Source organism: Schistocerca piceifrons, chromosome 6, assembly GCF_021461385.2.
Source record: "Schistocerca piceifrons isolate TAMUIC-IGC-003096 chromosome 6, iqSchPice1.1, whole genome shotgun sequence".
Classification (NCBI taxonomy): domain Eukaryota; kingdom Metazoa; phylum Arthropoda; class Insecta; order Orthoptera; family Acrididae; genus Schistocerca; species Schistocerca piceifrons.
In genome coordinates, this window is record NC_060143.1 from 392,950,418 (window position 1) to 392,975,650 (window position 25,233).

Sequence of the window (25,233 nt, forward strand, 5' to 3'; positions counted from 1 at the left end):
ATAAATTACATCCATAAGCAAATACAGACCACCTTTCGGAACACATGTAATCAAAATAGACATAGAAATTTTACAAAATACTGGCGGATGAGAAGGAAAGCAGGCAGAGAACATTACAGAGTGATTTTTTGTTTTGTTTGAAAGTATACATTTCTAAACCGTTAGTAGTCAGTACTCGAAAACATCCGGAGACACAAACCATATTAAGTTTGTAACCAACTGAGTCTCTTGAAATCAGATCGAATTAAGATTTCAAAATAACTTTGGCATGATGACAGAAATATTGTGGCTTTTGTACCACGGCACTAACACGGAACCCCGGTCCGTCTTCACTTCGTGCAGTAGTAACCTTATATCTCGTCCAAAAACCTGCATATTCTCTCACATTTTAATATAGGAAGCAAATACATACAATGAAAAATAGTGTAGAGTTACGAGTATGCGCCACACCGTAGTTATTATGGGACTTAACAGCTGAGGTCATCAGTCCCTAAGCTTACACACTGCTTAACCTTAATTATCCTAAGGACAAACACACACACCCATGCCCGAGAGAGGACTCTAACCTCCGCCGGGACCAGCCGCACAATCCATGACTGCAGCGCCCTAGACCGCTCGGCTAATCCCGCGCGGCGCACTTGTCAACCTATGAAAATTGAGAAAAGCATACCTGATAGCAAACATCGATTAAAAGTGCTCGTTCATAAGATACCCGACTAAAGCTAGGCAGTGATTAGCCTATCGTAGCCATCTCCTACAAAAATTATAGAGCCAGCCCATCGAGCATATGATAATTTTTAATAAATCTATAACCTTGCATGTTCTTTGCTGCTTGTTTGCTTGTATTCTTCAACTCACCAAAATACAAAAGTTGGCCGGTTTAAATTCCCATTTACAATAAAAGAAAATAAGCACACATACACACACATAAAAAACATGGAATATATTGATTAGCGACAAAACCTGAAAAGCAGAGCGTTAGTGACTGTAGCGGTCTTGGTAAAGAGAATTCTTGGCAGCATAATTCGGAGATTTACACATGAATGGCATATGTTTCACGACTACGCAGACTCTTTAGACCATCCATTCCCTCGATAAAATTCAGCAAGTTTGACAATAATACCAAAAAAAAAAAAAAAAAAATGGTTCAAATGGCTCTGAGCACTATGGGACTTAACTTCTGTGGTCATCAGTCCCCTAGAACTACTTAAACCTAACTAACCTAAGGACATCACACACATCCATGCCCGAAGCAGGATTCGAACCTGCGACCGTAGCGGTCACGCGGTTCCAGACTGAAGCGCCTTTAACCGCACGGCCACACTGGCCGGCGACAATAATACCATCGCGAACGAAACTTGTAGAGCTTCGCAGACTCATCGAAAAGATACTGTTTAAACTGTCCGCAATTATTTGCAGGTGAAGCTGCAGTAGTTAGCTTCCTATGTGAATGCACGTAGTGCTCGATCTCTGAATACAGCGTCGAAGACACACAGGTAAATGACAATACTAGGTGACGGTGTCCTCTGCCTCTCGCAACGTGATCAGCTGACTCCGGCGCGTGCTAGCCGCCAGCACTGCAAAGCTTACTCCCGCTGCGGTAACTCCCCGGCAACTGGCGGGCTTGAGATCGCTACGGCTGAAACTGTCGTCGTCAGAGATCGCCGCTATTGGCTGGCTGCCGGACACCGCTCCCCCCTCCCCCCCCCCCTCACCCCAACCCCCACCATACCACCCAATAGGCTATCTGGGTGCTCGGGAGGTTCCTTGTCAGTAGCTTGCAGCACGTGCTGCCATGAAGGTGACGTTGAGTCGTGGAATGGCAGCGGCGCAACGGAGGAAAGCGGAGATCGCGCAGTCACTGTCGCAAAGGCGCGTCAACAAATCGAAGGTGAGCTGCGTCATGTGGTCGCACATGGCGTCATGATGCATCAGTCTTCAGAGCAGCAGTCGACAATGTTGTGTTATTTCTACGAGTGAACATTTTATAACACTTTTTTTTTTCACTGTCCGCTCGACTGTGTCTTTAGCTGTAGTGGACAGTTGCTTAATTTCAAATGGTGTGTCGAAGTGTCGTTTCTTAAAGTGAATATCCGAGTGGCTGCATTAGCTTTCCATCTCAGAAATTTCTCAAATGGTCAACAATGTTCAAATAAATCGTGTGGTACATAGACTCGTTTGTCATCAAACGTCAGAGTAATTTGGATCAGAGTCGAAAATGGCACTAAATGCACATACAGTTTGTATTGTGCTAACCGTTTTCTGTTGTTGATACAGTGACGAATTCTTGGCCTCGGATTTCATTTAGTATCAGGTACGGTAATATTTCTAACAGTTGTTAAGTATGTACATTGCTTGACATTCTTACACATCGATAGGATCTTCAGCATTATTTAATGTTCCTCCTTCAGAGACGACTTTGTGAACTGTAAAACATCATACTGTTTTGTTTCCTCTTTGATGCCCCTTGTGTTCATTTCCGAAGATACAATTCGATACAATGCTGACATTGCAAGATGCACACTAATATGTGGTTAAGGCATCCTAGTACGTAATTTTTTAAAACATAGACCCAAGGGCTTTTTTTGCCGTCGTTTTCATAGGCCTGGTGGAAGGGGGTGTGAGTGGTGGGGATGGAGAGAGATGGAGGGAGGGGTGGGGAAGATTATGCAGTGTGTGAGCCCTATCCCTCTAGTGACTAGTCTAGTCTGTGAATACTGTTGTCAGCACGTAGATGACAGGCGTGAACAGAAAACTTGCCGTGCAATAAAATTTGTACATACCGGTCATTTAAATTGCTACTACCTTATTAATTTACGGGTGATAGCGTAATCCTGCTAAAAAAATTGAATTGCAAGTTCTCAAAACAAGTACGCGAAATGAAAAATACAAAGGATTCATCAATGGCGATGTGGCTGCTGTTTCGAAGCGTTTAAGCACCACGGCGTGAAAAATGGGTAAATCCTTAATCTAGTGTTCCCACAACCAGCTTCGTAATTTAAATTCAGTGTTTCAGATACGCTTCAAAATTCTCTGCCGTCCATTTCTCAATTGCATCTCGAAGAACACTTTCAAACAACAGATAAGAAAAGTCATATACTGGATATGTACTGTCACTAGTGCCTACACAATTGTTCAGTAGTCTTGCATATTCCGTTAATAACTGTCACTAAAGTCTTCTTATACAGTACACCGTACAATGACTAGTCTTGTCATTTGAAGCACAGTATTCTATTACGGTTCTTTATACTCAGTCGTAGTTATGTTTTTTCAAACTAAGTACAAGTGTTCATTAGTTGTCATAGAAAAGTTGGTATGCGTTTGTTCCGCAATAGTCACAATTTTCATTTCCTGGTTTCGCGCGTCATTAAAGACGGAACAATAATTTAATTTTACGAAGATAATGCAGGAGCAGGTAGAGAGAATCGACCTTGTCACACCAAAACTATCACTGCAGTACTAGCCATAAATTATGCTAAAAAAGAATGCATATAAATGTAGACGAACGGAGGAACGACTTTTCGAACCTTTCCTTTGTATTCAAGTTTGTGTTGATTTTCAAAAAAAAAGTAAATTATTCTGTTAATTGTCAGCGAACAAGTTAAATTATGGTTCTAAATATTATACAATTCAACTATTAACTGTGTCATGAGTCGTCCGGCCCTACACCGTATGAGAAGTGTTGCATAGTTAGCGCCTTTTTTAAAAATATTTGCAGCCGGTTGCGTTCCCCATCAACAGTTTCTGAAATAGCCAGAGTTACAAAATACATCGGCATTTCCACGAAATGTTTCTGTAAAATGTCAAACCAAGATAGCCCCGATATTGCGCGCATCATTCAGCTATATTTCCTTAATGTCATATCAAAACTGAAGTTACTTCAATCAGAAGATCGATAAGAGCATTTTTCTTTTTCCTATGGACTACGAACAGCTCTTTCGTCAATAAGGAAAGGTTCAGTTCTTTTTCCTTCTTTTCAGATTTACGAAAGACTTTGTGCTGTGCTGGCGTTTATAATTATTTTCCTTTTGTCTTTAATTAGCTTTGCGCTCTGTGCTTCGTTCGTGTAGACTGTGTGGGTGTGCACAGACAATTTTTTTTCTTTAAACGAATTTGTATATTGTGAAAATCTACACACTAGTCTACGCAAACTAAGCTGTAAACCGGGTATTCAAATTTAATAATGCAATTCTTCGTATAAGATTTGCACATTTTTAAAAGTTTAATTGAATTTATATATTCTTACAGATATGGTACATGTACAAATCAACAATCTAGAAACATTGTACCTGCTCATCTCAAATTGATATTCCTGTACACAGATTCGCATTCAAACGTTTTGTCATCAGTAACTGTTAGTGCCTGGCATTTATTTTACTAATATTCTATTAGAAACAACTACAACGGCGTCGCAGTTGAAAGCTGTCAAAAGCGCTGCCTGATCTTAGGTATTTCCGTAAGATGACTCGATTTTAGGAGTGTCTTAGTAATAAAAAACAAAGGCATTAAAACTTCATGAACGATGCGGCATTTTTCACACATCGCAGTGTTTGTCGTCATATCACCTTAACTATGACAGGTATATGGTTCTTAATCAGACAGCGATTGTTGCAAGACACTAAGGAATACGTGTATCCAGTTTGGTTGAAATCGATCAAGTGGTTTAGGAAGAGATGTGGAAATTACACACAAACATTCATTTATTTGTGTAACATGTATGGATATTAGGCCTACTGAAAAATTAACTTATGGAAGATCTATTTCTTTTTCTAAGCAATTAACAATGCCGATTTCGTGGTGACTCAGATAGCTTTCGTTGATTTAGTTCACAAATCGCAACCAACACCTTCTAAACTTTTCACGCTAATTAAGGCCACAAAAGCATAGTCTTTGCCGAATGCACTTTGACCATAAAGCAATTCTGGGTGCTCGAATCGGATGTTTAAACTGTCGTTTCACTTTTTGTGGTGACATTTCAATAAAAACTTTCGTTCCCTAACACACACTATTTTATTTCTAGCCGAGAAGTCAATAACAAATTTTCGTAGGGTAAGCTTCAAAAATGCTTTCACTATGAATTATTTCCCCCGACTTCCCCGTAAACATCGAGTGAGTGTAGCTTGTCCCCCTGCGGATAGGATCGTGGTCTAGCACGCCACGTCACTTCCTAAACGTGCGTTCACTGTAATTGCTGAATACTGTTAACGGCAGTTGTGCCAACAAGCGTTAAGATATACAGCTCTGTTGGTGGGCAGCAGGAAAAGCGTGGCGGAAAGATTCGAGGTAGTCCCCGGCCCCCGTGCCGTGGGCGATGTTTCCGCGCTGAGCGGTTCTTTCCTCTGCCGACCTTAAAACACTTCCTCTTCCGGTAGCGTCACACTGCCACCGACTGCCTTACAGCTGGACAGTGCTTTACGGCAGTGTGAAAGCACCTATAAGACAAATCACTAAGATTCTTTTTTTAACTACATATTTCTGTGTAAAGTTACACAAGTGGTATTGATCATTACCGGTTTCGACTCATTGCTAGCTACAGGAAAACTTCGCGAAAAGGATGACGCGAAAAATAACGCGAAATATAACACGAAATTGGCGCATTTTTAGTGAAATAATGTGAAATCGCCGATTTCTATTAAATACTGTCGTTTTCTGGTATAAAAATGTTATAAATCTGAGGATAACGGCTTACCAATATCCGTTGAATGTTGAAATGCATTTGCTAAAAACAGCACCGTGTCGACAAACCAATAACGCCGGATTTGTCAAAAAAAATCATCTCCATAGTTAAAATAACACCGAAATCGACGAAAATGATGATGATGATGTCCCAAACTCACGAGGGGCGTAGGGGACGATGCGGGAGACCCACATCGCTGTACTAGGCAAGGTCCTAGTGCAGGTGGTTTGCCATTGCCTTCCTCCGACCGGAATGGGGATGAATGATGATGATGATGAAGACGACACAACACCCAGTCATCACGAGACAGGAAAAATCCCTGACCCCGCCAAGAATCGAACCCGAGACCCCGTGCGCGGGAAGCGAGAACGCAACCGCAAGACCACGAGCTGCGGACATCCGCAAAAAATAACACTAAATTTAAAAAAATTATCGTAACTGGCAAAACATAACAGCGACATTAGCAAAATAAATACTTAACTAGGCAAAAAAGTAAAACCGAATTTAGCAAAGAAGTAACACCAAATCTGGCAAAATAGTAATACATAAAATAGCAAAAAACAGCTCCAAAATGACACCTCATTTAGCAAAAAAATAACGCAAAATTCGGTAAAAAATAACACGGAAAAGAGAAAAATAGAAACTGGCAAAAAATAGTGAAACTGGCGAAAAACGAATCAGACAAAAAATAGCACTGTATGGCAATAAATAGCACCGAAACTGACAAAAAACAGAGTAATTGGTAAAGAATAACACCATATTTGGCAAGAAATAACACCGAATTTGGCCATAAAGTAAAGATTTTTTTCGTGTTCCTACTTATTACCAATTCGTCAGTTAACCTGGTTAAAAAAGATACGAATAAGTGCGAGCAGGACTCGAGCACAGTGTTCGTACAAACTTAATTATGTATACATATAGTTCATTCCATCGTGAGAATCGAGAATTTCGACAATTTTTGCCTTTGTCTACGAGGGCTATCCAAAAAGTTAGGTCCGATAGCGCGCGAAACGGAAACCAATGTGAAAATCAAAAATGTTATCGTAGTGCTCGTCATAGAAGACAGCCATCTTTGCTTTCCGCCATTTCTCTACGCTGGTCTGCAGCTCGTTGCCTGTGGCAAACTGTTTTCATCGTAGCCAGGGTCATGTGAACAGAGATAAAACTCAGAGGGAGCCGCGTCCGGGCTCTATGGTTGGCGATCAAAGACTTCCTATCGAAATCCCTGCAGGTGCGTCTTCGTTGCCCCTACAATGTGCTGCCGAGAATTGTCAGTAAGAAGGAAATGCGTGACAGTCGGGTTATGCTTACTGCATGAAATCGGGCGAAAGCTCACGGCGAGCACGCTCAGAACTGAAAAGGAGCGATGTTGATGCGCTCGATACGCATGTTAGAGACACAGCCCAACATATCCCGTGGAAAGCTTCATCGGGTTTTCACAGTGGTTTCCGTTTCGCGCCCGGTTGGCAAGATATCAAAATACCTGACATAAATGGGCGTCCTTTTGATTGAACTGAATTAGAAGCTTCAGTTTTTTACACCGCCAAGGGACTGTAGTCCTTGGCATGTGCCAAAATTTCAACTCGATACGTGTACCCATTCCTGAGAAAAAGGATTTTTAACAGTCGGAGACACAGACCGTGACCCTATAAGGGTTCCATACCTCTGACGCTGTGAAAGAGAGGTCGCCGTGCAGAATACGCTGACGAGCAACAGATCTTTAACTATTTAAAGCAAGAACCTTTTTGGCTGCATCTACATACTCTCTACTTATTTTTGTTGAAAAAATATGACAAAAATTGACAAAAGTTACAGAAATGTGACATTTAATATTTTACCGGCGAATTAAGTGTTCGAAGACGTTTTGCGACTGCAGCCGGTCTTCGCTGAAGATGACTGGCAGGTGTCCATTCGAAATATCGTGGAGTGAAGTTTACAACGACCGTTGCAATCCAGAAATCTCTTCAAACTTTAACCAGTTTCATCATAAGAAATTCAAAGCTAGTGTAGACAATTTTCAGAGGTTCCTTCTCTTCTGCGACAACTGGAAATAGATATGGTTACACTCAAGTCCACAACTTAAACTTTTTCGCAACGTCATTTGTGCTTCTCTCACATTAATTTCCCGTTTGGTGCAGGTATTTAAAGCACGACATATTAAGAGCAAAGAACAATTAAAGATCTTTATTAATTTCTTCTAATTTCATATCTTCGAAAATACGTTACATTATGCAAGCATCCAATGAATTTGTCTTTCTCACACCTCTTGCAAGATCTTTTTGAGTGCTTCCGCAATTTTCTAGGAAGCACGAATGATATCTATATTATTTTATCAGCAGCGTTACATCCTCTTCGGACTACCCAATCGTTCACGCAGCTCACGTCAACCACGACAAAAGTGGAAGAGACAGCAGACGAAAGCTTTTTGTTGCTAACACCGAAGCGGAGAGAAAGCGAATTTTTCTTGATGGTTCTCTGAAAAACTGTCAACTAGCGAAACAATGAGCGAAGAAATGCGAAAGCCAACCAAACAAAACCGAATGTCGGTTGCACACGCGCACCTAGTTTTTTATGGCGTTTACACAAAGAAGAATTCTCATTTACTTTGTTCGTCCGCTCCGCTGTAAAAGCGGCTTTACATAGTAATTCGTTAACTGCACTATGTTGGAAATGAAGTCTAGATTTGACTACGTAATGATATAACGTTGGTGACTCTGAAAGATCAAAGATATGATTAAGAATATTCACATTGTAAAATTTATTATGAGAAAAAGCCTTCTCAGTCATGACTAGTAAAAAAAATTCTTAACTACTTCTGTAGATAAGCTAGATGTGCACTAGGATTATGATACACGATGCGACTAGTAAACTATTTTCTGGTGGTCTGAAGTGTAGACTTAACAGTCAGTATGAAACAGGAAAAAGACCCCAATGAAGAAAAAGGCAAGAACAGCGAGATAAGGCCTTGTAACAGATCAGAAAGGTCCTCGAAAAAGACATGAATACGGAAATCGCTTTGTTCATCTAACGAGATTTTTTTTTTTTTTTAAAGTTTAAAGTTCTTATGGGACCAAACTGCCGAGGTCATCAGTCCCTAAGCTTACACACTACTTAATCTAACTTAAACTAACTAACGCTAAGGACGACACACACACACACACACACACACACACACACACACACACACACACACACACACACACATGCCCGTGGGAGGACTCGAACCTCCGACGGGAGGAGCCGAGCGGACCATGACAAGATGCCTTTTAAAATTAGAAGAAATTTCAAGCTCTTAACGTGTATCCAAAGACATCCTTTATGAACCTGATGAGACATCAAGGTGTGGAGCTATTCCTCCTAATTGTGCTTTAGGAACATGACAGGTATCAAGATGTTCATCTGTACCTCCTATACTGTGCCAACTTTTTTTTCTTTCTTTTCCCAATGAGAACCAAAAGCTGTTTTATTACTATCTAAATTATAAAGTTTAGTAAAGCGAACTTCAAAAGATCAACGCTTTTGGCCTACGTAATATTTCTGACAGGCACCACGTTTATCTCATACTTGCTTGCTTGACTTTGAGTGCATATTATGAACTACTGTAGTAGTATTTGGAAAGCTAAGTTATTATTTCTCCAGTTACAATTGTTTTTCTTAGCACAGATGTGTGCAATCAGCTTAGACAATTGTCGTAGACGGGAAGGTAATCTGGCCACCTTGTACCACTAAATTCAGAATAAGATGTCGACCCGGTGAGGATACGGGATAAGGCCAGGAAAAAAAAAATTGTCTTCCAACTCGTGTCCTCCGCCACTTTCGACAAAAGTTTACATGTCACGGTAATATACTTAATGTCCTGCGGATTTCGCGGTGAAGTAATTTCACTCTTAGAATTATAAGCGTTTCTGTATCCGAAATAGTTAATTACATGAAATACGATCTGAAACCAGCAGCAACATTCGCCTAACTGAACAGAGTACGTCGACCAATCCCATTTCCCTGGAACACGTTCATCAGTCGGCAGAGTTGGGGGCGTGAAATTGGGACTTGCCATAGCCTCTATCAGTCATGATCCTTACTCCGCCGACCAGTCGGTCGGAAGAATACGATTCGACTAGCCTTACAGCCCTATCAGCCAAATTCAGTGTTGGGAATGAACTGTCCAGAAAAAGGCGTACATCAAACAAGTACTACGTGATGTGGCGAACTGCTAAGGGCAAATTTTCCTATAGTGCCAGCACGAGTCTGCCGAGAAGTACGCTACTACATTCAGCTATCGGAGTGGCATAAATAGTCGGGTGATCGTTGGTAATATTGCACCATGCGACCCACATCGGTGTTGACAATGACAATCATACAAGGGGGATCACTTGTGTGTGAGATAGTCCAAATATTCACCCTAGCTCAGCATTCCGCTCATTGCCACAAACACCCATAGAAAAGTATCACAACGTCCGGAAGAAAACTAATATCCAGTGAAACTGGATACAAGAATTACGTGGATCAAACGTTTAGAAAAGCTATTAGCAAAGAATATTACGATTTTCAATGCTTCAGCACGTGTCAGTTTCATTCGCACTAGAACAACAACAAAAACGTAACACATAAATAAGGCCTACTTTCAGTTGTCTTAAGAGACCAGATGCTTGAGCAATACAGCCGATGACGTATAGCAGGACGTACGTTTGGTTATACGAGCGTTCACCGTCTAGCGCTGTATAAGCACTCCCGTAGAACAGAGTGAGGCAAAAATGTTAGCATTAAAATGATGTTTATTGTCAGGCGCGATGGTGCATCCCGTCAGTCCATGTCTTGCATTTTTCTTGTACAATGCTTTGAGACTGAAAGAACTCAAATGTTCAAATGCGTGCGAGTTCCTAAGGGACCAAACTACTGAGGTCTTCGGTCCCTTTAACTTATGCTAAGAACAACGCACACGCACCCATGCTCGAGGGGGGACTCGAACCTCCGGCGGGAGGGGTCGCACAATCCGTGACATGGCGCCTCAAACAGCACGGCCACTCCGCGCGGCTGAAAGACCTCAGTCCAGGTAGCTATCTTCCTTTGTTCATCAATGGAATATCGGGACGACGTGGTTTAATCTGCGGTAAACAAAAACGAGAATTCCCACTTAATGTTAACAGAAGAAGCAAAAGTACCGGCTGGAGGGGCAAGTAAATTTCATATCCCTTCGACCTTTTCTGCTTGCTTTGCTCCGATCTCAGCCGCTAGAAATCGAAAACTTTCGGTCAAATAGCACATTTGCATGAAAACCCGCTCGCCGACCTCTGACAGCTTACAATATTGTAGCAAAGTCGCAGCAGGAATCCGTGGCTGTACATGAGCGTAAGTACGAAACGTCGCTGTAGAAATGACTGTGACAACAGCTTGCGTTTACTGTCGCGGGTCGAGGGAAAGGCTCACTGGCAGAAAATATGAACACATAGGGTAGGATAACTCACGTATCCCTCTCCCTCCAGTTATTTCGTAAACAGTCTTTCTTTCCTGCGGTCGCTTTTACCTATTCAAAAAAGCAGATAAATATTCACTTGACGCCTTCCTGAGAGAGAATCTCCACTCATTCCAAATTAATAATATAAGTGTAGACCAGATGAGGCTTAAATTCAGAGAAATAGTATCGGCAGCAATCGAGAGATTTGTACCAAATAAATTAACAAACGACGGAGCTGATCCTCCTTGGTACACAAAACGTGTTAGAACACTGTTGCAGAAACAACGAAACAAACATGCCAAATTTAAACAGACGCAAAATCCCCAAGATTGGCGATGCTTTACAGAAGCTCGAAACTTAGCGCGGAGTTCAACGCGATATGCTTATAACGGTTTCCACAACCAAACTTTGTCTCCAAACCGCGCAGAAAATCCAAAGAAAATCTAGTCTTATGTGAAGAACTTCAGCGGCAAGAAATAATCAATGCCTTCTCTGCACGATAGCAATGGAGATACTATCGAAGACAGTGCTGCCAAAGCAGAGTTAATAAACACAGCCTTTCGAAATGCCTTCACAAAAGAAGACGAAATAAATATTTCAGAATTCGAGACGAGAACAGCTGCCAAGATGAGTAACGTAGAAGTAAATATCCTCGGAGAAGTGAAGCAACTCAAATCACTTAATAAAAGCAAGTCTTCTAGTACAGACTGTATACCAATTAGGTTCCTTTCCGAGTATGCCGATGCATTACTCCATACTTAACAATCATATACAACCGTTCGCTCGACGAAAGATCCGTACCCAAAGACTGGAAAGTTGCACAGGTCACACCAATATTCAAGAAAGGTAGTAGGAGTAATCCACTAAATTACACGCCCATATCGTTAACGTCGATATGCAGCTGGATTTTAAAACATATATTGTGTTCGAACATTATGAATTACCTCGAAGGAAACGGTCTATTGACACACAGTCAACATGAGTTTTGAAAACATCGTTCCTGTGAAACACAACTAGCTCTTTATTCACTTGAAGTGCTGAGTGCTATTGACAAGGGATTTCAGATCGATTCCGTATTCCTGGATTTCCGGAAGGCTTTTGACACTGTACCGCACAAGCGGCTCGTAGTGAAATTGCGTGCTTAGGAATATCGTCTCAGTTATGTGACTGGATTTGCGATTTCCTCTGAGAGGTCACAGTTCGTAGTAATTGACGGAAAGTTGGCGAGTAAAACAGAAACGATTCCAGGCGTTCCCCAACGTAGTGTTATTGGCCCTTCGCTGTTCCTTATCTATACAAACGATTTGGGAGACAATCTGAGCAGCCGTCTTCGGTTGTTTGCAGATGACGCTGTCGTTTATCGACTAATAAAGTCATCAGAAGATCAAAACAAACTGCAAAACGATTTAGAGAAGATATCTGAATGGTGCGAAAAGTGGCAGTTGACCCTAAATAACGAAATGTGTAAGGTCATCCCCGTGAGTGCTAAAAGGAACTGGTTAAACTTCGGTTACACGATATATCGGTCTAATCTGAAAGCCGTAAATTCAACTAAATACCTAGGTATTACAATTACGGACAACTTAAATTGGAAAGAACACATAGAAAATGTTGTGGGGAAGGCTAACCAAAGGCTGCGTTTTATTGACAGGACTCTTAGAAAAATTAACAGACCTACTAAGGAGACTGCCTACACTATGATTGTCCGTCCTCTTTTAGAATACTGCTGCGCGGTGTGGGATCCTTACCAGCTAGGACTGACAGAGTACATCGAAAAAGCTCAAAGAAAGGCAGCACGTTTTGTATTATCGCGAAATATGGAAGAGAATGTCACAGAAATTATGCAGGATTTGGGCTGGAAATCATTAGAAAAAAGGCGTTTCTCGTTGCGATGGAATCTTCTCACGAAATTCCAATCAGGAACTTTCTCCTCCGAATGCGAAAATATTTTGTTGAAACCGACCTACATAGGGAGAAACGATCACCACGATAAAATAAGGGAAATCAGATCTCATACGAAAAGATATAGGTGTTCATTCTTTCCGCGCGCTATACGAGATTGGAATAGAGAATTGTGAAGATGGTTCGATGAACCCTCTGCCAGGCACTTAAATGTTATTTGCATAGTATCCATGTAGATGTAGATACGTTCCCTATCTGCCTGGCAGGGGTCGCATCACGCCCACGGGCAAGTCCTGCACAGCAGATTATAAAATTTGCGTAGAATAATTGCAGGAAGGTAGTTTTGTGGAGAGGGGAGACAGCTTTGGGGTTTCTGCCAAGGGCGCAGTATTACCTCGGTACGGCTTTGTTGACTGATCGTGCAAATAATTTGCTCGTACCGCCTCTACCACCGGCACCCAACCATCCCATGCAAGTCAGCCAGAAAGCAGGAAACAAAAGCATGCGGAAGTAGACCACAGCTCGCGGAAGAGGCGTGGCTGGGAGGCAGGGCAGTGGTGGGGGGCAGACACGTGGCGCGAGGCTGGCACGTGTCCCTAGCTGCTGATGTACGTGTGACGTCACGTTGTAAGCACGGCAGGCGTGTCGCAGCGTCTCGCGTTCTAGGATAAACAGACCGAACACTTAACGCGAGTTGCCGTGCCAGTCTGTACTAGTCTTATTCATAAACATTGTCGTTAATAGGATGGATAAGGCAGGCGCGCATTCTGTCGGTTTTCAAGCAAGGTTTAAGGCGAAGAGATTAGGATTTAACAACGAAATTATTAGACTAACGCGAGCTCCAACAGGTCAAGAACTGGATAGGAAATAGGCAATGTACATCTCAAAGGAACCATCCTGGTTATCGCCTTAATCGATTTAGAGAAAGCTACATCTGGATGACCGAATGGAGATTTACTCAGCTTTTCCCGAATGTGATTCATTTTCTTGCCGGCCGCGGTGGTCTAGCGGTTCTAGGCGCCCAGTCCGGAACCGCGCGACTGCTACGGTCGCAGGTTCGAATCCTGCCTCGGGCATGGATGTGTGTGATGTCCTTAGGTTCGTTAGGTTTAAGCAGTTCTAAGTTCTAGGGGACTGATGACCACAGATGTCAAGTCCCATAGTCTCAGAGCCATTTGAACCATTTTTTTCATTTTCTTAACCGCTGCGCGCAACGAGGCTGGAGATCCTTCTTGAGTATTAGGGTTACACATCCAGCACCTTACTTTCCCTACTTTTCGTTCATCTGTACTTAATAACACATCCTTTAATGATTCCAATATTTTGTCAAATGGGCTTTCCACCAAATTTGTACTTGTAGATTACAGTTGTAAATTTTTTTTGTGGAATTCATTATGAAAATTATTTTTTGGTTAGTCATTTGTTATAATTTTTCACCAGTAAGTCAAAACAATAAGGGGGGGGGTTGGAGGGGGGGGGGGTTGTTTGGGGGAAGGAGACCAGACAGCAAGGTCATCGGTCTCATCGGATTTGGGAAGGACGGGGAAGGAAGTCGGCCGTGCCCTTTCGAAGGAACCATCCCGGCATTTGCCTGGAGCGATTTAGGGAAATCAAGGAAGACCTAAATCAGGATGGCCGGTTGCGGGATTGAACCGTCGTCCTCCCGAATGCAAGTCTAGTGTCTAACCACTGCTCCACCTCGCTCGGTCAGACAATAAAGATTCAAAGTATAGTGTATCGAAGTTCATGTGACAACCATCAAGTAATTTCAATCATTTCTCCAATTGATTTGAACACCTAACTGAAGCAAGGTAAAATTATTGTTGACACTCGAAAAAGTACTCGTTTGGATTATTAGCCTCCATTTTTTAATTTAGGCAACTAATCTGTACTTATTTTTAAAATGAAGTTCTCAAATGTGACTGACAAGATACTTGATCTGTTTATGTACTTCCAAAACTGTAATACTTTTCATTTTCTAAATTAGTTACGAATAAACATAAAAACGTGAGCCAATTTCTGTACGAAGTACCAACAGGGTCTAATTGGATTTTTTATGGTATCTATTCTGTCCGCCATGTTGCCCTCAATTCGTTTCCCAAGTGATTGTCTTTCACAAAAATACGTTCTGTAATTCGGTATTACTTTACAAGAAATTCATATGCTGTACGTGATATACGTTACTTTGTTTGGTTATATGATGAAACTTACCACTTCAGCGACAAGAAGGGAAAATACTAAAAAAACTTTCTCGAAGAGGGGCCTAATTCAGAAATCATAATAGAAAAATAGTTTATTTAATGAAATTATGACTGGTTGTAGTGTATTTTCTGATGGCCATGAAACTGCCTTGCGATAAAATACTGCCTTGTGTAGATAAGTCTGGGCACAGGCAGATATTCTCTTCAATTTTTCATTGCTGCTCAGTGGTTTGGTGGTAAATTGCCAAACTACAAATACTATAGTTATCATGTTCGATTCCCGATCATTCCTAGGATTTTTATCTACCACTTTTCCCTTCCTTCACCTGTAGTAATGTTTGTTGATGTGAAAAATGCAGTCACGCCGTGGTTCGGAACCCACATTGCACTGTTCGGTACCTCCCGGCCCCGCTGGCTGCGTCGGTAGGCCGGTCAGTCAGCCAAAGGACGAAGAAGGCAACGGCATACGGTTCCTCTCCCAACAGACCATGCCTGGTTAAGGACTGTGTTAAAAACAAACTTTGGCTTGATGACAGCTTTTCGGCTGGAATGTAATAAATGGCACTACATCCAAAAGAAGATTGCTCACGTAGTCAAGCAAATCGCAAATTTCATATGACTGTGGAACACGAAGTTTATTCTTTTTAAATCATAAAATAGAATGAATATTGTCGTACTCGACCGAATTCCACTTCATAAAGTATATTTACGTCTGTTACAGAATACCTCTGAAAGCAGTTCCGACCTTTTGACCGAAGAATACGACGAACTGAAGAGGAATTATCGGTCAATGCAAGAGGAAAATTTGAAGTTGCAAGCTATCATAACGGACGTAAGTAGCTCACCGAATAAACGTGGCCTTAGCTGTATACATTCTTGACTTCTTCAACGTGTTTAGTGTACTGTCATATAATGTTACAACTCGTGTCACTTTAGCTTTCTGCAGAATCGATTAGACTAATGTAGCATCTTCAGATCGTTAGCTATGATGCTTCTAATGAAAAATCGGATCTCTTCATTGCTTATTCGAAATTCATTCATAAGCATTGTTCCCGTTCTTGTAAGCAGTCAATAGCACCGAAGACAATTACACTGCCCGTCAACTTTGACAAGGGATATCAACCAGTACCTTTTTGGCGACTAATGCAATACAATCGCAGTTAGACTGTGATAGACTCCCGTACAGTGAGAACAAAGGGAGTTTGGGTAGACCTTCAAAAGGCATTAAAAACTTGAAAATATCGTACTACAGAAGAAAAATTGTTTTTATGAGTGACATAAGTATAACAGAACGTACAAAGATTGTGTTGACACAGTTGTTCGTTTTGCCAGCACATAACCAAACAGTTACTTTACTCGAGCTATAATCCGTTTACCATAGGAATAAACCTGCTGTAAGCACTGCACTATGTATTCTTCCGCGTTTGCTGGAACCTCATTGGATTTCCGTTTCACGTGGGACTGGAGCCAAGGTGGCTAGAGTACGATAATAAGGGTACTTTTGTACTGTGCGTTACGCGCACATCAACTTAGCGATAATACGGGACAACAGCTTTACCGGCGCAATTAACTTGGACAGCACTGGCCGGTCAGCTGGTACAGTTAGCCTGCAGTGACGTGGCTGCAAATCTCCCACAATATGCTCCTTAGACGACTAGACGAAAACCGCAACACGTTATCATTTTTTAGCTAACGTACTGTTGTAATTAAAAACAAGGATGATGAAAATTCCTGACTTGACCACTGGGTAATTTTTCTGCATAAGCTGTGCGTACCGTAAGAGAGTATTCAAGGATTTCACCGTATAAATACTGAAGCCATTGAAGGTATTACTTACAGAAAGTTGTCTGGTAATCTCTTAGCTCCTTCCTTATCCGAATCCGAGAAATACATTTCATTTCTGGAAGTGTCACTGGCTACATTGATAACAAGCCTATCAACAACAGAATCCACGAAGCCAACCAGGCGCATCATTTTCTCTTCCATGGCGAGCCGTTCTATATCCCGTCAGCGTTCGGCAGTGACGTGTGAAAAAGCTGAGTGCGTATAGTTCCAGTACGTCTGGCGGCTTAACAGTCTTGTTACTTCTCGGGCCATGTCCCGCAGCTTGGCTCCACATCATTTCTGTTGGGTTTATATTGAAGTGGTGCAGAGCAACTGTAAAAATGCAGCATTTGCATTATGTGCTCGATGCTGTGAAAATGATTGTTTTTCATGTTTCTACGATACTTAATCTACCTCTGGTTTAAAACGATGGACATAGTCCAAATAAAGAGGATTTGGTTTTCATTTTTGCTTTAAAAATTAAATTATGTTTTTTAATTTAAACAACTTTTTTGAAAAGTTATTCATAAAACATCGATAATTAAGAATGTGTATTTGAAATGGAAACAGGAATTTCGCGTCCAATATGTAATTAGAAACAAGAAGACGTGCATTATTTATAAAAATTATTTTTATGATTACGAGATGTAGGTATTTCAAATTGAACGAGAAAAAAAATGACACTGGAGACACACGATAAACCGCAACTGGTTCACATCCCATTATACTACCGACTGCGCTACACGTGCAGTTTGTAATTATTGACCTAGTGCAGTATATACAACCCTGGGAGAACTTCAAAGCCGATTATCTCTGTAAATTTATGAAAAAACATTGAGAGCAGCCTATTTCTCGGCGCTTTTTAACCGTTTTCCACGCGCGTGTTTCACTGTGGATCAGAAAGCCATTTTCATATTGCGCGTTAACAGCGTGACAATCGGTACACAATGCTGCAGAGGTTGTGACTGTACACGATTTTTGAAATAAAAACTTCGTGGCTAAAGCGTGATTAAGGAAAACGTTGATGGCTGTTTATACATCTGAGTATCTTAAAATTTCGTTTAACGTAACTTAGTAATAAGATGTCTTATACATAAGTAGGACCTACTTCCAACAGCGTAATAACACCATTGTACGTGTGCTACGGCTTCTGACCAATCATCGCGTTTGTGTTTGTTTACATTAGGTTTATTCTTATTTGTCACCACGGCCTCCAATTATAAAAACGGTAACTTACTGTCACTGGTCGAAGGAGAACGACTGCATTGTGAATTTCAATATACTCAACAGCTAGAGCTATATAAGAAAGATCCTACTGACCAAACTGACATACGTTGATATAAACAATATTGCAGTATGAAAAAGTATAGATTAGCTGCAGACAGGCACAACGAAAAGACTGTTATCCACAGAGCTTTCGGCGCAATCTTTCTTCTGAAAAGAAAAGTACACATCCACACAAATAAGCACACTGTGCGCACGCGTTAGTGTGTGTGTGTGTGTGTGTGTGTGTGTGTGTGTGTGTGTGGTGTGTGTGTGTCCTCAATGGACTGGATTTGAGTGCATTTCATTAACCTTATTTAACCTTTGTTGGTACCCACTTTTTAACACATTTTCAATGAACTATCCGTTTCCTTCACGTGATCTTCAAAGTCCTTTGTCATCCATGACAGAATTACAATATCAGCAGCAAACCTCCAAATTTTAATAGATATTCCCTGAACTTCAGTTCTCTTCTAAATTTCTCTTGGATTTCTTTTCCTGCTTGCTGAATGTACACTGAATAACATCGGGGACGTCCTACAATCCTATCTCACTTCCTTATCAACTACTGTTCCTTTTCACTTCTTCAACTATTACAATTGCAGTCTGGTTTCTGAAATATGTTGTGCATGCAATATAAAATATATAAATCCTTACAAGCTACTGAATTAATTTTCTTGGTGCACTGACTCCAAAACTTGCATCACTAAAGTGTGATAGCAACATAACCATATTTAACCCTTTAAGTGACAAAAGGTTTTTTTCTAGCTCTACAGTGAAATATGTCAGTAAGTACTCTTTGGGAACAGCAATGAATAAACTTTATCAATTTATTACGTATTTTTAAGTATGCCCTGAGGTATGAAGTGATCAAGGTTCATACCATTGAAACAAGAGAAAAAACAATTACTCATGGTAATTCCAGTTGTTTACCAGTGGTACATATCAGTGCCACTTAAAGGGTTAAATGTATTGTTACACATAGATAGGGGTAATATTCAGTATATTTTTTCCCCACCTATGTTGCACGGATGTTGGAGCAGGTAAATACTACATTGTTTCTAGGGCACTGGTAATAGTTCCATGTACTTTTCATTAAATTTCGGAGCCATTTAACTAGATATTTTTTACAGGTAACACAGGTGAACAAACGGTGGCAGCGATATAATAACGATCGTCAAGTGTATGTAGACAAACTTTTGACAACCATAAAAGAACAACAAGAACAAATGAATAAGATATCTGAGGACTCGGCTGTTAACTTGAACAAACAGGTATGATTCCAGTCATTTGTATTCACTTTCTAATATTACCATGGATTTCTTGCCACTTGCATTGTTAGAATTAGTTTCTCTAAAAGGTAATTGATAATCAGTACTATAGCAGAGGTGCTAATCCATCTGAATATGCAGAAGAGCTTCCGTGGAGCTTAGATAGTTGGGGAGAGATAATGGCTAAAGTGCTCGACAGCTCTTGGTAAGAATATTGCCACAAATGGCAAGCTTTCAGGCTTGAATACAATCTGGTATGTGGTTCTGATCTCCCACCAATTTTCATGCCAGAATACATCAACAAAGACTATGGTATCATATTTGGCAGTACTGTCACATATTTGTTCCTTCATATGTGAAATTTGCCAGGCAGCAAACAAAGATTTATGCTTAAGTTGTTGTATTTATCAGATGATCATTTAAAATATTGTGACTAGCTTTTTGGAAAATTTACTGAATTTTGAAGTACTGAGAACAATCTCTAACAAATAAACACAGTGAACTAACTAAGCTTCATGTTAATAGTATAGAGATAAGTATTTAACTCACTCTAAGGGAGTGTTGTTTTAAGTATTGTGCTTTTGAGAAGAGCGTTCTGAAGGCTGCATTTGTACCATGTCACAGTTTGTAGCCACACAGAATTTCATGTAGTACAAACTGTGAATGTACTAACAATGGACCCGTCCAGATACTTCCAACAGACAAATTCGGACTTCATCCATCTTATTTTAATAAACTCCAGGAAGGTTTCCTACATAAGCTGTCAGCCTCTCGCCTGAGAGAGGTGATATTCAGCAAATAATGGTTTATCTGCATACTAGGGTTTCTTTCACGCTTTAGTTTTGGGCTGCAAGTCATATCCAAATGTGGGATGTTAGAGTTGTAGGTTACTTTGATCTAACAGACCATGATGGAAGTTGTTATAGATAAACAAAACACTTGCTCATATATCTTGACTGATGTTTACAAATATTTATTTCTTCATTAAGTACTTCTGCACTTTACTTAACAGATTCACACTAAATAATAGTTTGTTGAGTGATGGTATATCAGGCATCATTTGAGATTTTATGCACTTAAATATGCTGATAAATAGAACCTAAGGCAAGAGAACTCGAACCATATAATCAGGCATGTAAGTCAAGCATCACATACCAACATAAAAATAATGGCTTAACGGCTGTGTTTCTTATCACACATTTCAGTTACCTAAGAGTGGAGGTTTACTTTGTTAGTATCCTCTCCTAAGAGGCATATCAAAGCCTTGATTAACACTGAAATTCACTTTTAGTGCAAGCATTACTAATGTATAAAATATTACATTTGTAGTACTGCCATCATTATCTGTACTATTTCTACTCCAAAATCTAACTTTTCTTGGAAATCTTTGTGTTACTAACAGAACTCAGCTGGCAGTGAAATTGAAAATCTGAGACAAAAGAATCTGGAGCTGAGAGAAGAGGTTCACCATTTGAGGAAAGAGCTTGATGAGAAAGAACGAGAAGGAGCTGCTCTGAGGGTACAGGCGCAGGTCCACCGCGATGACTGGGAAGCAGAGCGTGCAGAGAAAATTGCTGCCCTGCAGCAGCGCGAACAAGCAGAGAAGCGTGTAGAAGAATTGAAAATGGACTTACGGAATCTTTCACACAAGGTGAGATCTTACAGCCAGCACAGGGGAAAGCTGTTCTACTATTCTTGGAATTCATTAAGTATCTTTATCTACTTCCTTGTACAGACACACATACCGCCCTCCCCTCAGAACTACAGATTAAAAAACACTTGCAGTATTAAATGTAAACACTTATTATTCCATGAGATAAGACTACAGTGTTGTTAATCAAACAAGAAATTTACACTTGCAGGAAAACTTGCATGAAAGCATTACATATAAGCAAAACTCGGATAAGAGCTTACACTATTTGCATAAATATGCTGTCAAAACTATCACAATAGCTATTTGAATGAATATATCCATACCCCACCTTTTTTGTGGTTTTCTACATGATCATAATGTCCTTGTTTTATACCACAGTTGAGAGAAGAACGCTTGCGCAGTCCATTCCAGTGCCCAAGCTGCGGGCACTGTATTCCTTTAGAGGATACAGCAATAGCTCCTAAACCTGTGGAACCATGCAAAAGAAGGGTAAGAATCCAAAATAATAACTACTAGTTAATTCAATAAACATATTTAATCTTGGAGTAAGGTCATGTTGAATGCAACGTTAAAGAAAGTAACAACAGATGTCAGTAGATAAGTATCAATTTATATTCTTGCTGTCTGCATGAACTATTATGTAATCTTACTGATGTATTACTTTCGGTTTTCCTTTGCAGGGATCCTTGATAGCGCGAGGTTGTTACATGACATCAGATGATGATATGTACCTCACCTGTGACAAAGTTGCCAGCAGAAATCCATCATCTGCACTGGTCAAAGATTCAAATACAGAAGACTCTGGCAGTAGGGAAAAAAGCTGTGAAACAACTGAAACATTTAAAAATAATTTTCCTGAAGATTCTCCATGCACAAGCTTCTCCGTTGTATCTGGTGAAGGTGCTGTGACATTGGGGTTCAGCAGTTCTGGGTTGGCTTCCGTTACTTCTTTCCCTGTACATACATATTCTCCAACGGCAGCAAGTGGAGCATCAAGGAAAAGTACTCCATACCGAAGTGGTTCTCCTCCCTCAATTCAACGGCACTCAAGAAGGTCTTCACAATCATGTACCCCAGTCTCAACACAAGAAGAGGAAGATGAAGATGGTGGTATAGCAACACAAACTCGTATGGACATAATTTGCCCTGGGTGTAGTGCTGTATTCCCACCTGGTCACCACATAGACTTCTTAGACCACTTCGAACTCTGCCAACAGCAGAAACCTCCAATCAGTGAGGAACTAGAAGAGCCAAAAACTGTGCTGAAATGTCCAAAATGTAGTCGGACCTTTCCATCTTGTCAACAGATTAACTTCTTAGATCATTTTGATCAATGTAAGTGGCCAGAAAGGAGGTTTGTTGAACAGGATACAGCAAACAATGGCTGTATGAGCAGGTGATATGCCTAAGTTTGAGAAGTGGCTTCCCAGTATCCAGTCACAATCCTACCCAACCTGCAGCTCCTCTTCTGCTTCTCCTAGTATATTTATTGTGCTTCTGTTGCAAAGTGTGCAGTAACAGTATTCTCTCTCTCATATTTCTGAGAGAAAATCTCTGTGGTTAACAAACCTCTCATTTTTACCAGTGTAAATATCACATGCTCCACCTATTAGAAGGCATAGGAAGAAACCTTCTAAACATGGTAGAGAACAGAACAGGCCATTGTGTTCAGTGTAATAAGTAATTTCATTACAGCAAGATGTAGTATGATAAACATTGAGTGAAGAAATCCAAATGTCTGAGACAAGTAAAGTAAAACAGTGCAGGAATGGTAGTGATAACACAATGAGTGAGTCACAATCTTTGGATAATAGAGGAACTGTGTTTGGGAGACTCCTTCTGTTTCCTGCTACAAAGTGCAGAAAGAATGAAAATAGACAAGAATTGTGAGAATGAAAAAGTATCTCCTGTGTTGCAAACTACATTACACAAAACAAAATGAAAGTTTTCTTTTGTTGTCCTCTCTCCTTACCACAGAAGCAAGGGGAATGAAACTTGAAAATAATTTACACTGGCCCTGTGTTCCACAGATTTGAAAATCTAGTCAAATTACAATTTCTATTGATTGTAACACAGTATGATATAAATTGTATTACTTAATGTTTATTACTGTTAGTCTGAAAACAAAAATATTTCTCAACTACACAGAACTTTTTCTTTGTGCAATCTACCTCATTGTTGACAGAAATATGAAATTGTTGTTTTCTTTTATTTACCCAGATATAACACATTTTTCTCATGCAGACTTATTTTGGCAATTATGGTATATCTTACAAAATATTTGCCAAAACAGGCTTGTGGCGAAATTAAAACTCCAATGCAGCCAAACTCAGCAATTGTTTGACAAAATTCCGTAAATGTCACTGGATAAATAAAAGAAAAATGACAGTAATGGCACCAGCAATTAATGTTGTGTTTTACCAAGCATGTCATTCATATTAAGTGTATGATTAAATCAGAGTAATCCTATAAGATAATTATGAATTGGTAAACACTACATCAAAAATCAGGGTTTATTATTCTCATTTTTAGATAAAGCTGCAAAATTTAGTCTTACTGCATTGTAAAGAACTTCATAAAGATTTAATACTTAATAAGGGGTTCAGTTCTTTGGTCAATTAATCTCTACCAGTCAAACAAGCAGTGAACTGGTACAGTGAGAGATATAAACAAAGTGAGTGACATTTTCAGAAGCACTTATGCTGTGCTCACTCTTTATCAGAAAATTCGTAATGGATAGAGAGGAAAGAGGTAGTTCATAAAAAAGAACATAAAGGAACAAAATTTTGAGAAAATTTGTCACCAATTCCTGTAGTAAATATAGTAGAACCTCATTACTTGTGGAAGCTCAGCAACCAACCACTTTTCTGCGCAGCTTTACTTCATACATGGATGTGTTTTGGGTTATCATCCATCCTCAACCTGCAGCTAAAGCTACAGTAGAGATGAAAGACATGTCTTTTTTTACCTTTATATCCATTGCAACCTCCCCATGAACCAGACCTTGCCAGGGTGGGGAGGACCGCATGCTTCAGTGATACAGATAGCTATACTGCAGGTAAAACCATACTGTAGCAGTATCTATGGAGAGGGCAGACTGAACCTTGGTTCCTAAAGGAGAGAAGCAACCTGTTCAGTGGTTGCAGGGGGCAACAATTTGGATGATTGACTAATTTGATCTTATAACATTAGCCAATATGGTCTTGCTGCACTGGTGCTATGAATGGGTGAAAACTAACAGAAACAAGCCATTATTTTTCCCCTGAATGCATGCAACTCTCCTTTGTGTCTTAATAATGTTAGCATTCTCTTGGGCAAAATGTACAGGAAGTAAAATAGTCCATTAGGATCTCAGAATGAGGACTACTTGGGAGGATCTCATCATCAGGAAAAACAAGTCATGTCATGGTTGTTGTAAATATTTTTTAGCATGCAATCCTAATATTAGGAACATAATCTACAGCAACACGTTTTGGGCTGTCGTGAGATAACCCTACATAAAGATGAACTCTGAAAGCACTCAAGGTCAACATACGAAACAAAATTATTTGATCATGAAGTCATTGTCTCAGTTTAAAAATAGTACCACCAGATTTTCTGCTACATTTATCCATGTTACCGCCCATTCACCAAAGTATTCCTTCTGTAAAATGGTAAACACTGGTCACATCTGCTGCTCTATACACCACTAGTTCATAAGCATTTGTACAAACTAGCAGTGCATGGGGAGACAGCTGATGCAGCCAGTTTTTACCGCATTATGGAAGGAAGGCTTTGGTGTACGAGCAGTAACACGGACAAGTGGAGCAGAGAATCTGGTGGTGGATTTCATGTCCAAATAATTTTAATTGTTTTTATATTCTGACCTTGTGAGATTTTGAAAAGACAGTCAAATGATGGGAGCTTGCCTCCCAAAACATGAAGCTTATGATTATGTTCCTAATAGTGGCTGTATGCTAAATCAAACAATGGAAAGTTCAGGATTGAAC

At 40.3% G+C, this 25,233-nt stretch overlaps 1 protein-coding gene across 1 annotated transcript; it reads left to right on the plus strand.

Annotated features, from left to right (window-relative positions):
- The first annotated feature begins 1,788 nt into the window (after positions 1 to 1,788).
- LOC124802701 lies at positions 1,789 to 23,603 on the plus strand. The gene is made up of 6 exons (XM_047263648.1): positions 1,789 to 1,891; positions 15,954 to 16,064; positions 19,453 to 19,593; positions 20,993 to 21,241; positions 21,623 to 21,733; positions 21,925 to 23,603. The coding sequence occupies exons 1-6, from the start codon at positions 1,796 to 1,798 to the stop codon at positions 22,642 to 22,644; spliced, it is 1,428 nt and encodes a 475-aa protein (XP_047119604.1). The 5' UTR covers positions 1,789 to 1,795; the 3' UTR covers positions 22,645 to 23,603.
- The last annotated feature ends 1,630 nt before the right edge of the window (positions 23,604 to 25,233 follow it).